Raw genomic sequence first — 15225 nt, 5'->3', positions numbered from 1 at the left:
GCTAGGTACTGTACAGTCAAAGTTAGTCTCTGCCCTGAACCGTTCCTACAAGAACTTATACACATGCTTACCTTTAAGAATAAGAGTAGTTGGTCAAGAAAAGGAGGTGGGGGCTATCAGTCACCTAAACAGCATTTTTCAGTCTCTTGGCTCGTAATGCAATAAGTTCTGAAGACTTTGTCCAAAATTTCAATGAACTATTCAGGCATCAATGTGTGTGATATAAAATAAGGGGTAACAGGGAGGGAGGACAAAGGTTACAGTGGTAAGGCTGCATCTGAAGCCCACTGAACTCAACTGATGCCTTTCAGCTGGCTTTACTGACTTTTAGATAACACTTTAGGGCTGATATTTAAACTGCTGTCAAGGGGATTTTGGCAAATAATTAACAGGAACAGGATACCCAAAACCCTTATGTGGCTTTGAAAACCCCACACTGTGTTAGCATTGTGACGAGAGACGTGCAATTTTAAAGAATATATAAATAAATGATTAAATAGATACATATACATCAGCAAGCCCCACTGGCCCTCTACCTAGCAATTATCTTGCATCACAGAAGCACAAAGTACAGTTTTAAAACAGCTTTATAAAGAAGCATTTAAATGCCCTCTGGTACATGAATAAAACAAAGGATTTTATAACAGAAAGTGCAGTAGCACAATCTCAGAATGTAGGCTAGCTACAATAGTGCTAATGTTTATTACAACGTTTTCAAGGATTAAAAAGTTTAATTTTGTTTTTACCAAGCTGCAAGATAATTATGCTTCTGTTTCATATAAGGATACTGTGGACAGTGACATTCAGTTTAGTATATGACAACAGCATAGATACCTACCTCATAAGTAACTCTTTTTTTCCCATCATCCCCTGTCTGTGGCAAGGTCAAAGGTCCAGAAACTATCCAAACATCCTCAAATCTCTCAGTCAGCTCCCGACAATACATTTCCATTCTGCAAAGATATTCCTCATGTCAAGGAATGCCAGTAGGTGAACTTCAAATTTAAAAAAAAATGCCTAAAACATAGAGGGCAAGACAAACTACTCTAAAAAATAAGTACCAATATTGCATGCCAAGAAAGGAAAAAAGCATGCATAAGTTAAAGTTGTTGTCCCATCTCCTTTATTCACTCCTTACCGGTTAATTTATAATTAGTCATGCATTTTCTTCACACATTTGAGAACTCAAATCAGCAGTTTCATCACATTCCCTCAAAATCAAATTCCTCAGTCATTTCCTCTACTGAGTTCTTGATCGCTGTCATTATATAAGCCAATTTCCAAACGGTGGGCTGCATCCTATCTCATTTCAAAAGGTTTTTAATATTATTTTTGTTTGCGCCTCTATATTACAAAGCAATCACAGTCCTTCAACATACTACCAAAGAATTTTAGAAATACAGAATTAGATAATCTTGTAAGCTGCCTTTTTAGTATTTTAAATGTCAAATTACAAGTATTTCAGGCGTTCTCTCTCATGCTCTGATGCCAATTCCAGTCACCAAACTTTACTGCTCTTCAGTGTGAAACTCGTTAGAAAAATAGGATACTGACCAGCACAATCACTGCCCCGAATAAGGTATCAAACCAAACGACATATTAATGGGGTTCAGGCAAATATTTAGGGCATTAAGTTTGGAGTATGAAAAGTCTGTCCAGGTGAACAGCTTGCCAAGTCATGCCTAGTTTGCATAAAATGGAACTGGTTATAGCCACTCTTTACATGGCTCTTATAGGTCATAGCAGTTGCTTTACATTTAAGCGGTCACTGTGGAGACCTTTATTGGAAGTGAAGAGGGGGGATGTATCACATTCGGTTTCCAAGTCTCACTTGGTTACCTTTGAAATAGTCAAATGTACAGTTAGTTATTCATCTACTCGCGTTGGGTGGAAGAGAGGGAGGAAGAAATTGATGGGATAAATTAGTATTGAGAGAGATTTTTGGTAGGGAGAAGTCAGGAGACACAAAAAATCCAGAGGTGGCAGATAAAATGTAAGAAAGAGAGAGAAGGGTCTCGAGGGGAGAAAATGAAAAAAGAACACAGATGCAGGTTGGACTTCCCGAGTCTGGCACCCTGGGTCATGAATGAGGGAATGTGCCAGACCAGCGAAGGTCCCCTGCCGCTGGCCTGCCAGCCCACTGCTGGCTCTGCTTCTGGCTCCAGCTGGTCCTCCTGCCTCCAGTCAGCTATGCTGCTGGCCTTGGCTGGATCCCCTTCCAGGCACACTACTGAACCCCGGTGCAGTGGGCTCTCGGTTGCACAACTCCTGGTCACCACTGACAAGCTCCCCACACTGTTTCACTGCCCCCTGCTGCAGAGCTCCATGCCACACCACTGGACACACACACACCTGCCACGGGGCTCCTGGGTGTGCCTCCCCTGCCCTGTCCTGCTGGTCTCCCCTCCCGCCATGGGGCACCTGGCCATGCCAGTGTCTCAGGGCTCTCTGGACTGTTGACGTTGCTAGACCAGAGAGAACCGGTTTAGGGAGGTACAGCATGTACTGAAAGACAACATTACAAATAATCCATAAAAAGAAAGGGGAGAAAGGACGAGAGAGAAGACAGGAAGGGGTAACAAAAACAAAAAAGATGCCTTATGCAAAACAGGTCATGCAGCTTTTTAATGTTACTGTTACAATCTGCTGAATTTGTATATCCTATTTTTGTGCATGTATCATTCTTGTATGCGGTTAGAAATATGAAATGAGGATCTGTTTATAATTCTAAATGTGCTAATGAGAGCTATTAGTGATACTTCAGGTAACTAATGACTTTGTATTCAAACCAACGACCTGTGGATGGCCTTTTTGTCCTATAAGTCCAAACTGTGGTTGGTTCTAAGAAGACACATGACCATGCCACCTGGTACTGGACTCCCTCTTGAACCTGGAATAGTAAACTTCTGATAATCCAGCACCTTTGGGACCCAGGGGGTGCCGGATTATCAGATATGCCGGACTATCAGAAGGGAGGGCTATGAGGGGTCTGACCCCAGACCCTTCATAGCCCCTCCTTCCAATAGTCTGGCTCTGCCCCAGGCGTCCCTGATTCAGCCGCTGCTGGTCGGTTTCAGCAGCGGCTGAATCGGGGACACCTGCAGCTGAGCAGCTGGAGTGCTGCCGGGTTGGTCCGGTAGCGCCGACCCTTGGCGCAGCAAGACCAACCCGGCAGCACCCCAGCTGCTCTTGGGGATGCCTGGGGCAGAGCAGCTGGGGTGCTGCCGGGTTGGTCCCTGCAGCCCCGAGGGGCAGTGCTACGGTACCTACCCGGCAGCACTCCAACTGATCTGCCCCCGGCTTCCCGGATTCAGCTGCCGGTCAGTTTTAGCAGCGGCTGAATCCGGGAAGCTGGGGGCAGAGCAGCTCCAATGGTCCGGTTGCCCGGAGCACTTCCGGGTTCCTGATGGTGCCAGACCATCAGGAGTGCTGGACTATCAGATGCCGGACCATCGGAGTTTTACTGTACTTTTCCATAGGGATGGAGGATGCCAAACAAAGGGTTTCCACCATGGGGGAAAATCTATTTAAGCAATGGGAAACCATCAATCTTTTGTCTTCAGCTGGCCTTTGAAACTGCCAGGCACACTATAAGAGGATACAAAGAACTTTGAAAACGCTGTAGACCCAGGCCAGAGTAAAAATCAACTCTGACTTGAAACATTTTACCCAAGATAAGAACAGCTCCTTAGAATAAGAATTTGCATGTTACAAGTTTCTTAGTGAATTAGAAATAGTTAAGTGTTTTTTGTTCATTTTAATTTAGTAACTTACTTCGATCTGACTGTTTTCACTTACAACCACTTAAATCCTACTTTTTATACTTGATAATAAACAAAAGTGTTTTTATAAAGTGCAATGTAAGTAATTGTTACCGGGGGAGGGAGGGCATTGTACATATCTCTCTTTCATTGACAAAGGGAGCTTTTTCTGTAGACTTTTCCTGTGTAAAAGACAGAATAAGACAGATTTATTTGGTCCCTTTTGGGGGTTGGTTTCCTGGGTGCTGAGCCTTTTTTAGCTGAGTCTTCCCAGAATGGAACTGTTTCAATGTCTGTGTTGCTCTGCAGGAGGGCGGTAATCCCAAATCTGTGGTTTGGCTTGGGAAGGACCAGAGGATCTGGCCCAGAGGGCAGGAAGGCAGGCATCAGTGGCATGATCACCACATAGGTTGAGTCACAGAAGTCCCCTCATCACAGCAATATGAACAGAACAAACAACACATGCTAACTATATGCCTTTACATTGGAGGGGAGTGGTAACCATGATATTTAATTCTACCTAGTAGGCAAAGACCACGGGGCAGTAGGTGACCGATGTAATTTACAGCTCTCCTGATCAGCCAGAGTTCTTGGCTGAGTGAAGTAACAGAGGCTCCCAACCCTCAAGTGGCACATGCCTACCTTTAGCATCATGAAAAATTACACTCAAATGCCTGAGGCATTAAAACAATAGAATCTCTCTTAAAATGTTATTGTACGTTATGTCTTCATACAATCCTATAACCTTACTGGATGCCTTATATACTGAAATGTATGTATATTCCACTACAAGTAAAAAGCAGCATTTGCTAGAATGATGAATCATTTCCTATGCTAGATTTTTAAATGTAATATTTTACATTGTTGTACTATCCTCTCCGTGATTGAGCCTTGTGACATTCATCACTCCCTCAGATGTCTGAGCCTTAAAGATGTTGCATCCCACACAAGTACGGAATCAATGTTTGTTTTAGCTACTAATTAGTTTTCACCTCAAAAGAACCCAAGGAACAGAGCCAATATGAACAGTCAATACACATCATCCAGTTCTGTCACCCCAAAGCTGCAACACTGCCAGTCTTCACAAGTGAAGGAGATTTTGGCTGGTTGCTATTTGGATGCATGTACAAGTCAGGCCTTGCAGGTCTCCAACCTGTAGCCATAGGAATGATGGGGGGAGTCATATTCCAGCCTTCCACCTGGCAGCTTACAGAAAGCAGCTGGGAAGGGCCAGGGTTGATGAACCCCAGCTGGGGCAGCCCTCCGCTCCCCCCCCCCCCATGCTCTGCCTGGGAGAGCTCTAACTCTGCTGATTGGGCCTTAGCCCCTGTTTAAGCCACAGAAGAAAAAAAGAAATTGTCCCTAAAACTGGGCTTCACCTTGCTGGTCTGGGATTTACCTGATCCTGTCCTCCTGGTATCCTGACTTAGCCTGACTCTTGGTAACTGACTCTTGGTAACTGTGCTGCCCAGCTTAGAGGGAACGCTGCTCTTGATCCCTGCCCTCTGGTTTGTCTCTGAATTCTAGTCTCCTGGGCTATGTCTACACTTGCGGCTTCTTTTGCAAGAAATATGCAAATGAAGCTAAGCGTGGAATATCGCCAAGCCTCATTTGCATACCTAATGAGCTGCAATTTTTGCAGAAGAGGCTCTTGCGCCAGAAGGAGCTGTCTACATTGCCCCCTTCTTGCGCAACAAAAACCCTCTTGTGCAATGCCGCTAAGCTGATTATTTTCAGGAATAACGGCATTGCGCAAGAGGGTTTTTCTTGCACAAGAAGGGGCAATGTGGACAGCTCCTTCTGGTGCAAGAGCCTCTTTTGCAAAAATGGTGGCTTATTAGGAATGCAAATGAGGCTTCGCGATATTCCACGCTTAGCCTCATTTGTATATTTCTTGTGCAAGAAGCCGCAAGCGTAGATATAGCTCTCTTGTTCCAACTAAGGATGCCCACACAATTAACTGAGAAGCCTGAATTTATTGGTTAATCTTGTTCACTACATGCATTCCCCTCACTTGCTGCCTCTGTATCGGAGGCAGCAAGCAGGGGAGGGAGCGGAAGCCGGTGCCTGTGAGGAGCTGGCTTTAAATAGGCTCCCCACAAGCACCAGATCCGCTTACCACCTGTCCCATGCTGCTGCCTCTGATAGAGAGGCGGTAACACGGAGAGTGAGGGGGGCAGGCTGGAGCAGATATTTGCAGGGAGCCGGCTTTCAAACAGGCTCCCCACACGTGTCAGCTTAGTGGACCCGCCTCCCCCCCCCAGTTGACGCCTCCTACAGAGGCAGTGAGGGGGAGCAGGCAGGAGCTGGTGCCAGCCTAAAAGCCTCTGGGGGGATCCAGCTTAAAAGCCTCTATCAGAGGCAGCAGTACAAGGGAGTGGAAAGAGCAAGAGAGGCTGCCGCAAAGCAACCTCTGTCCACGGCAGCAGCCCTTGTCCACGAGGGGGTCCGAGTTCCCCATGGGACAGAGGCTGCTGCTGCGGACCAGGCTCTGTCCATGGGGAGCTTGTACACCTGCAGACAGGTGCTGCTGCCTCTGTATTTTTAAATTGGCTCCCCTGGCAGACCGGCTCTGGCCTACCACTCCACACTGCTGCCTCTGATAGAGATTCAGCAGCATAGGGAAGCAGGGGGCTCCCCGGGGGCCATGATAGCAGTTTCTGGTATATTAAAGGGTGTCATAAGGAGGAGGGAGAAAATTTGTTCAGCTTGGCCTCTGAGGATAGAACAAGGAGCAATGGGCTTAAACTGCAGCAAGGGAGGTTTAGGTTGGACTTTAGGAAAAAGTTCCTAACTGTCAGGGTGGTCAAACACTGGAATAAATTGCCCAGGGAGGTTGAGGAATCTCCATCTCTGGAGATATTTAAGAGTAGGTTAGATAAACGTCTATCAGGGATGATCTAGACAGTATTGGGCTCTGCCATGAGGGCAGGGGACTGGACTCAATGACCTTTCGAGTTCCCTTCCAGTCCTAGTGTTCTATGATTCTATGAAATAAATTGTGTCGCTGGCCCTACCTGTCCGACAGATTGTTCCAACCCCCTTCCTGGCCCCAATTCCGGCCACTTTATCGGCCGGCGCCAGCTTCTCCAGCTGTGTCTGGCGCTGGGCATTCTGCGTTGGTGCACACAGCGCCCAGCCTTCTCCCTGGGTCCTAGCACCCGCCGGATCTCGCCCCGCCGCCCAGGAGCATGCCCAGCAGAGACACTGCGGCGGCAGGCTCTCTCCCAAGAGGGCCGCGCCATCGCGCTTGGCAGTGCGGGGTGCTGCTACCCCGTCACACAAATTAATAGGATCGTGCACGATAATTTTTCAAAGGACCAGTATTTTTTTTCTGAGGACCGGTACTGGGCCGCGGACCACACTTTGGGAAACGCTGCCCTACAGGCTTGCGTCACACAGCTGACCAGAGTCAGCCAGCTACTCCAGGAACAAGTGGACCAGCTATGAGCCGAAACCACCATACTTCGAGCACACCTTGAAGCCCCCCACCATGTTCCTCTACCGAAACATTTTGATAACTCCCGCCCATCATTCTGGGGCTTTCTGAACCAATGTTGGCTTCTGTTTCTAATACGTCCCCAGACCTATGCTTCTGATTGGTTCAAGGTGAAACTGGTAGTCAGTCTGCTGATGGGAGAAGCACTAGAACAGGTCTTCCCCTTGCTGAAGAATGACAGCCTGGTACTGCTAAATGGGAATGATGTTCTCCAGACCGCAATGGTAACATTAGAAGATCTGCACAAGGCTTGAATAGTGAAGCTGCTTTGAGACAATCTGGCAGGGGCAAGACATGGCAGCTACCTGTGCACAGCATGTCTCATAGCAGATACCAGCTGATACCAAAACTGTATCCATTTTAGTAAGGTCTGTGGGAAAAAACAGAAGATGAGATGGCCTGTGTAGGGAAACCCATAAATATAATCCACTTTTATGGATCTCACTGTTCATACAGATAGCTGGCTGTGTGAAACAGGGAATGCAAGAAGAGGCTCCCTGGAATCCCCTATCCATATGCTGTTTCCTTGATGCCCTCCATCCTGCCAAACTGATGCAGGTGAACATAGCCTGTTGGCGGCTCACTCCTGAGGAAAGGAAACATCACTGTCAACACAATTACACCTGGAGGCAAAAGTGCTCCACTGCCAGATTTATGCCATGTCCAAAGCCAAACTGACTTCACTCCAAGAACATTTCCAGGAGAATCTGGCCTGAGAGTTTATCTGTAAGTTAACATCACTAGCTGGCCTTCCTTCCAGACCTCTTTGTTAAGAATCCATCAACTATCATGCACTAAATCAAACAACAATAAAGAACCCGGACCTGCTGTCCTTGACTTCTGGAGTTAAGGATCACATAGGAACTGTCAAAATATGTACTAGGTTGGATCTCTGGCAAGCCAATAACCTTACATGCACTAGGGAAGGTGAGGAATGGAAGACCATCTTTGAATACACGACAGTCATTCTGAATACCTGACGATGCTGTTCAGGCTGATCAAAGCCCCTGCAATCTTCCAACACTTTGTACATTGTGTGTTCTGGGATGTTAGAGCAATACATAGTGGTTTATCTAGACAATACCCTACTACTCTCGGATGACCATGGAGCAGCCCAGCTGTCAGTTTTGAGCAGTCCTGGAGCATTTATGGCAGCAAAGACTTCATGTCAAGTTTTAGAAGTGTGAGTCTGAGAAGACTTCCACAGAATTTCTGGATTTTATCCTGACCTTGAAGGAATCGAGATGAATCCACACAAAGTCCAAGCCATTTGCAACCGGACCATCTCTACATATGACCTGGGATCAGCAATGCTTCTAAAGGTGCTCCAATTTTTAATCAACAGTTTATTCCACGTTTTTCAAAACAAGCTGGGCCCCTCACTATTCTGCTTCAGAAGAATGCCTAGTTCCAGTGGTCCCTCAAAACACAGCAGGCATATGATCAGCAGAAACTCACCTTTACCACTGCATCCATACTGCCCCACCCAGATGACAGACAATCCAATACCATAGGTCATATATCTATGTGCCCATAATTCACAGAGGCTTTTCCCCACTGAACAGAGCTGTGAGATTCTAGCTATAGAGCTCCTAGCCAATGCCTAAGCCTCTGAAGAATGCCAGTGTTATTTAGAAGGGGTTCATCATCCATGTATACACTGACCACTATCCCATATTAAGGATGCTAAATAGTGACTAATTCTGCCTTTGAAATGTAGCAACAACCCTAGGACAGCTGATCCCAGGCTCCACACTGAGTTGCTGCTTTGAAATGCTGGGAGGAGCCTGATGCTGGGCTCCCCATGGCATTTCAAAGCAGCAGCGCCACATGCAGCCCAGTGTTAGCGGGGGAATCCCCAGCTGATCCCGGGCTCCACACAGCGCTGCCACTTTGAAATGCCACATGCAGCCTGGGGACACCCCATCTGGCCCTGGGCTACACACGGCATTTCAAAGCAGCAGCGCCACGTGGAGCCCAGGGTCTGGCCACAGGCTTCAAGCAGCATGGATGCTTTGAATTCCCCTCTTCTCCACCTTGCTGCCTCTTTCTGATAGAGGCAGCAAGGAGGGTGGGGAGGGAAGTGACTAGGGGTATGTCTACACTAAAACGTTAATTCGAACTAACTTAGTTCGAATTAGTTAATTCGAACTAAGCTAATTCGAACTAACGGATCCAGACTAAAAAACTAGTTCGAATTAGCGTTTTGCTAATTCGAACTAGCATGTCCACATTAAGTGGACCCTGAACCGGGCTTAAGGATGGCCGGAAGCAGTGCCGGCAGGGCATCAGAGGAGGACTTAGAGCGTGGAGATGCTGTCTCAGGCTAGCCGAGGGCTGTGCTTAAAGGGTCCCGACCCCCACCCCGGACAGACAGTTCTCAGGGGTGCCCCGCTTGCAAAGCAGTCCTGGCTTGGATTGCCCGGACTACCCACACTGGGCACATCACACCACTCGGCCATCAGACCGGCTGCACTTGCCGCAGGCTGCCATCTGGGAAGAGGGAGTAATTGGGGGGCTGCAGGAGAGCTTCCACCCCCAGAAGCCCGCAGAGCCAGCCCAGTCCTCCCCATCGGGGGCTCGTGCCCCATTCCTCCCTCACCTCCTTCCACTTACCCTTCCCTAGCCCCTCTTCTTGATGTACAAAATAAAGATAACGTGTCTTCCAAAATGGAATCTGTCTTTATTGAACAAAACTGGGGGAGACTGGGAAAAGGAGGTGGGAGAGGGTAAGAGAGAGGCTGGGAGAGGGGAGGGCAACTAAAATGATCAGGGGTTGAGAACAGGTCCCATATGAAGAGAGGCTAAAGAGACTGGGACTTTTCAGCTTAGAAAAGAGGAGACAGAGGGGGGACAGTATAGAGGTCTCTAAAAGCATGAGTGGGGTGGAGAGGGTGCATACAGAAAAGTTCTTCATTAGTTCCCATAAAGAAGGACTAAAGGACACCAAAGGAAAGGAATAGGTAGCAGGCTTCAAACTAGTAACAGAAAGTTGTTCTTCACAAAGCAAAGAATCAACCTGTGGAACTCCTTGCTGCAGGAGGCTGTGAAGGCTAGAACTAGAACAGAGTTTGAAGGGAAGTGAGATCAAGTCATGGAGGCTGGGTCCATGGAGTGGTATTAGCCAGGGGGTAGGAGTGGTGTCCCTGCCCAAGGTTTGTGGAAGGCTGGAGAGGGATGGCACGAGACAAATGGCTTGGTCACTGTCTTCAGTCCATCCCCTCCAGGGTCCCTAGGGTTGGCCGCTGTTGGCAGACAGGCTACTGGGCTAGATGGACCTTTGGTTTGACCCAGGACGGCCATTGTAAGCTCAGGGCTCAGGGGTCTCAGTGGACCCCCTTGATTCTCTTGCACACCTGCTCCTGGGTGGCCAGGCTGGCAGCTCTCCTGCCCTAGACGGCCACTTTCCTGTGCCTAGTGCGGAGATCGTGGACAAGGTCCACGATGTCTGCACTAGCCCAGGCGGGTGCCCGCCTCTTGCAGTCCCGGGCAAGCTCCCAGGAGCCGCCAGCCTGGTCCCGGGAAGAGGGGGAGGGCTGGGGGGCATCGGGTGGGTGGCTCGATCTGTGCCAGGTGCAGGGTCTGCTGGCTGGGTGCTGGCAGGCTTGCACCTGGCACGGGCACCGTAGCCAGCCCATGCCCCTTTAAGGGGTCTGGGGCCGGGAGGGGGGCAGAAGCGTTTCCCTGGTGTTGGCCAGAGTGGCTACCAGGGAAACCTGGGGAGGGCTAGCCTCCCACTAGTTCGAATTAAGGGGCTACACACCCCTTAATTCGAACTAGCTAGTTCGAACTAGGCTTAATCCTCATAAAATCAGGTTTTCCTAGTTCGAACTAAGCGCTCCGCTAGTTCGAATTAAATTTGAACTAACGGAGCACTAGTGTAGCGCCTATGAAAGTTAGTTCGAACTAACTTTGTAGTGTAGACATACCCTAAGAGACTAGTCCTTCATATCCCTATTCCATTTAGCCCCTGAATCAGAAACAGCAAGGCTGATCCTTATCTTGGAGCTTTGACACTGAGCCGTATGGACCTAGCCAGGAATCAGACCACATCCTTACGTCCTGCTACTCCTTCTTAAGGACCTACTCGTACTGATTTGTTCTGCCTCTTCTTTGAAAGTTCTGCCTCGCAAACCACCAATGACAGGGAGCCACACAACATTTGGAAGGGTGGCATGTTTGTGGATAACCATGTTTACATTCCCCTGGGGCAGACAAGAGTGGTGGCTTCATAAGCTGTACCATGACCACTAGCTGCCCCCTTCCCTCAGCAGCACAACTGGGTTGCTTTAAGACTCTACAATTGACATGTCATCTTTTCTGGTAGCCCTCAATGTGCTCCATGACACAGGCTTCCGAGGATCCTGCAACATGCATGTGATCAAGCAAGATGACGCAGCATAAACTCTGAGGCGTACTCCAATCTCCAGACACTCCACCCCAACCATTGGCAGCTACTGAATTGTATTGTATTGTGGGGCTGTCAAGAGTCAACTATCTTGACGGCGGTAGACTTCTTCACCAAAATGGCCCACTTCATGCCCTACACTCAGCTCCATTCTGCTGAAGACACAGCTCAGCTGTGGATTAGCTGTGTAACTCATTTCCATAGACTAATGAAACGCTTCACCTCCAAATGAAGGTTGCAATTTAAAGCCCAATTCTGGCAAGAGGCCCTCTGTTTTGTGACAGTCTAGCTGCACCTTTCTTCCGCCTACTACCCTGAATACAATGGTCAGATGGAAAGTGTTACTCAGATAGCAGAGCAATACCTACAATGTTATAAAAAGAAGACTGATCTTTGCTGTTAACTCTAAGTGGTGCTTGGATAAGATAACACAGATCATGCTTTCACAAAGAAAAGCCCCTTCTTTGCCAGCTATAGGGCCAACTCCAATTCCAACCATAGCTACATATGACCTCTCCTAACCTGACCACCTCAGACTTAGTGCAGAGAACTCAGCAAGAAGTAAGGGGTCACCTGGAAAAATTGAAAGCTGACTACTGGTGACTACCTATGGATCACTTAAGATTACTTGTTCTGTTCATTCCCTCGGAAACCTCTGGCATTGGCAACTGTCAGAAAACAGAATACTGGGCTAGATGGACCTTTGGTCTGACCCAGTATGGCTGTTCTTATATTTTTGCGTAATGATCAAGTGACATGCAAACCAGCATTATCGACCATGCCACCTATCCAGTGGAAGAAAAAATGGCTTTCATTGGAGCACCTTTGCACAGATTCTCGTGTAAGCTGGATTTCATGTTCCTCAGCCCTTATCAAATCCGTTGACAACTCAACCCAGTCATCATTAAGCTGCATCTACCCCGATCTCTCAAGTTCCAACCAGTATTCCAATAACTTCCTAAAATCCTACACAGAGAATTTGTTTCCTCACAGGATCCAACCACCTCAATTGCCAATGTATATACAAGGACAGGAGGAATACGGTGTGCATATGCTCTTGGACTCTAAAAGTCAGCAGGATACACTTTTATGACTGATTGATGGGGAAGGCTATAACCCTGAGGAATGTACATAGAAGCTGGCAGAAAACATTCACACTCCTGCCCTAATATAAGCCTTTCATGAGAACTATCCTAAGAAACCTAGACCCATAGTACCTGGAAGGTGCCTTTGGGCAGAGGCTGATGTCCAGCCCTGGACTTCTCAACCAAAGTCCATGGAGGTCCTGGGAGTCATCACACTTCAATCCTCTACCTGGAAGCTAATAAACTGCAGCTGGGACCATGATTGATGAAGCCCAACAAGGTCACAACCCCCAATTCTGCTGTCTGATTGGGACAGCTACATGGCTCTTGACTGGGCAACAGTGCCTATTTAAGCTAGAAGAAGAAACAGACATTTGTCCATAAAACTGAGTTTCACCCCGCCATGGACCACTGGTCTGGCTGGTGTTTACCCTTTCCTGTCTTCTGATCCTGACCTCTTGGGATATTGGCTCTTGGTAATGGCTTTCTGGTTCAACTGCCTGAGGCTGACCTGCCATCCTAATTTCACCTGACTCTTGATCCCTGCCCTCCAGTTTGTCTCTCAATTCTGAACTTTTGGTGTTCCAAACTGGCTTGACTCTCAATAATTGGCTCCTGAAGTTAAACCCTAGGATAAGTAATTATATTCACCTAACTAAATCCCTTCTATAATTTCTATTGGATAATGCACCAAAATGAATGCACATTGTTCTTGGCAATGCATTTCTTCATAGAGGAGGTTGTAGGATATAGTATGAAATATTTTTGCAAAGTGCTTTTGTATCCTTTGAGATGTATGAATATGATACTATTAGTGTTTTACCCCTTAGTCTTCATCTTACACTTGGTCCATGCAAAAGTAACATCTCACCTGTTCCAGAATCCAGCATTATTCTTATAATTCTGGGGCACAATATTGGACAGGTAAAATGTTTCAGCCATAGCTCGCTATAGAAAGAAAGAAAGAAAATGGTGCCAGGTTATTGAAATGCAATTGAGATGGGCTGAAAATAAAGCCAAACGTTAGGAGGGCTAGGAATTAGAACCCGTATCTACAGCCAATTTTCATAACTGGACATTATTTACATAAGAGGCAAAATCAAAATCCTAGATCAGAGCACTAGTGAAGTTCTGGGGAAGAAGTAGAAAGGGAAAACAGGTTAAGGATTTTAAGTAACGGTTAATTTACTAGTTGAGTAGTCAATGGAATTTCCTCCGCTGAGGCTCTTGTACATTTCAAAGGAGGAACACGGAACATTGCGTGCAGCCCGGGGACAGTGGGAAGCTGAACCTGCCCATTTGAACACCGCCTAGGTACTTCAAAAGGGCAGCTACACAGCTGATCCCTAGCTCAGCTGTGCAGTGCTGCCCCTTTGAAGTGCCCCCTTTCCCCCCCCCCCTTTGCTGCCTCTATCTGATAGAGGCAGCAAGGGGGGGGGGGGGGGATCGACTAGTTAACAGACTATCTGATAAGCATTTGTTCATCAGCTAGTCGACTAGTCCTTAACACCCCTAAAACAGGCCCATCTGTAGTTCTATAGAAATATTCACATGTTATCCATATTTGGAGCCAGCAGACATATAAAATAACATTGAAGCATAACAATGAATGACAACAAATGGTCTCGTAGCACTTTATAGATTAACAAAACATATAGATGGTATCATGAGCTTTTGGGGCACAGCCCACTTCTTCAGATGACCGGAGTTTTGAGTTTGAATGACAGTAAGGAATTAATGTTAAAGGGGCATAAGTTTGTAATTAATTTGGGCATAGCTGGCTGCCTTTTCCAGAGAGAAGGGAAATTTACACTTATGATTTTTATTTCCCAGAATGGGTCAATATATTTTTGCCCTTACTTGGCTAAAAATATTTTACATTACTAATTTTTTACAATTTGAAAAATATAAAGAGTGCAGATGGTGAAATTGTCATCAAGATCCTGATTCAGCACAGGATTATGCCCCTGTTTAACTTTACAAATTGTGAGTAAAGAAGGAGCATAAATATTTCAGGATTGTGGCTCAAGTAATTCCAAACAAGAAGCAACCTTACCTTCTTCTGGTTCTATGCATTTATAAGTATGTGAAAAAATATAAAAGGAAAATCTCAGGCTTTTATCCTGAATCTTATATCTTTATTTTATTAGAAGTGCCTTTTCAGATTCTCCTTATTCATAGAAGTTAAGGATCTAGCAGCATTATTTGGAACAATGCTTAGTATAGTTTGTGTTGGTGAAAGCTATGAAATATTCCAGTTAGCATGTCTAACTCTATTTTAGTCCTGGACCTCATTGCTAAACATGCTGGAATAACACTGACAAAATCCATCAGTGACCCTTTCGCTGTAAGTAAAAGGGCTAGTACTTTAATCCACTAAATACAGTGCTGCCATCATTCTGCTCTACCACATATTACATTTCAGGACAGAAATGCACTTTCTCGCTGCTTCTTAAATAGCAAATAATCTAC

General features: G+C 46.6%; 1 protein-coding gene across 1 annotated transcript in view; it reads right to left on the bottom strand.

Annotated features, from left to right (window-relative positions):
- Nucleotides 1-15225, bottom strand: part of EXOG (exo/endonuclease G) — a 37094-nt gene that overhangs the window by 13802 nt on the left and 8067 nt on the right. The window contains exons 4-5 of the mRNA XM_075922834.2: nucleotides 13625-13701; nucleotides 839-953 (exon numbers count right to left, since the gene is read on the bottom strand). Of these exons, the coding sequence (XP_075778949.2) occupies nucleotides 839-953; nucleotides 13625-13701 (192 nt within the window). The remainder of the gene's footprint in view (nucleotides 1-838; nucleotides 954-13624; nucleotides 13702-15225) is intronic.

This window comes from Pelodiscus sinensis, chromosome 2 (assembly GCF_052426305.1).
Source record: "Pelodiscus sinensis isolate ZL-2025 chromosome 2, ASM5242630v1, whole genome shotgun sequence".
In the NCBI taxonomy this organism is placed as follows: Eukaryota; Metazoa; Chordata; order Testudines; family Trionychidae; genus Pelodiscus; species Pelodiscus sinensis.
Note: the sequence above shows the minus strand (reverse complement) of the source record. Positions and strands in the feature narration are given on the sequence as shown.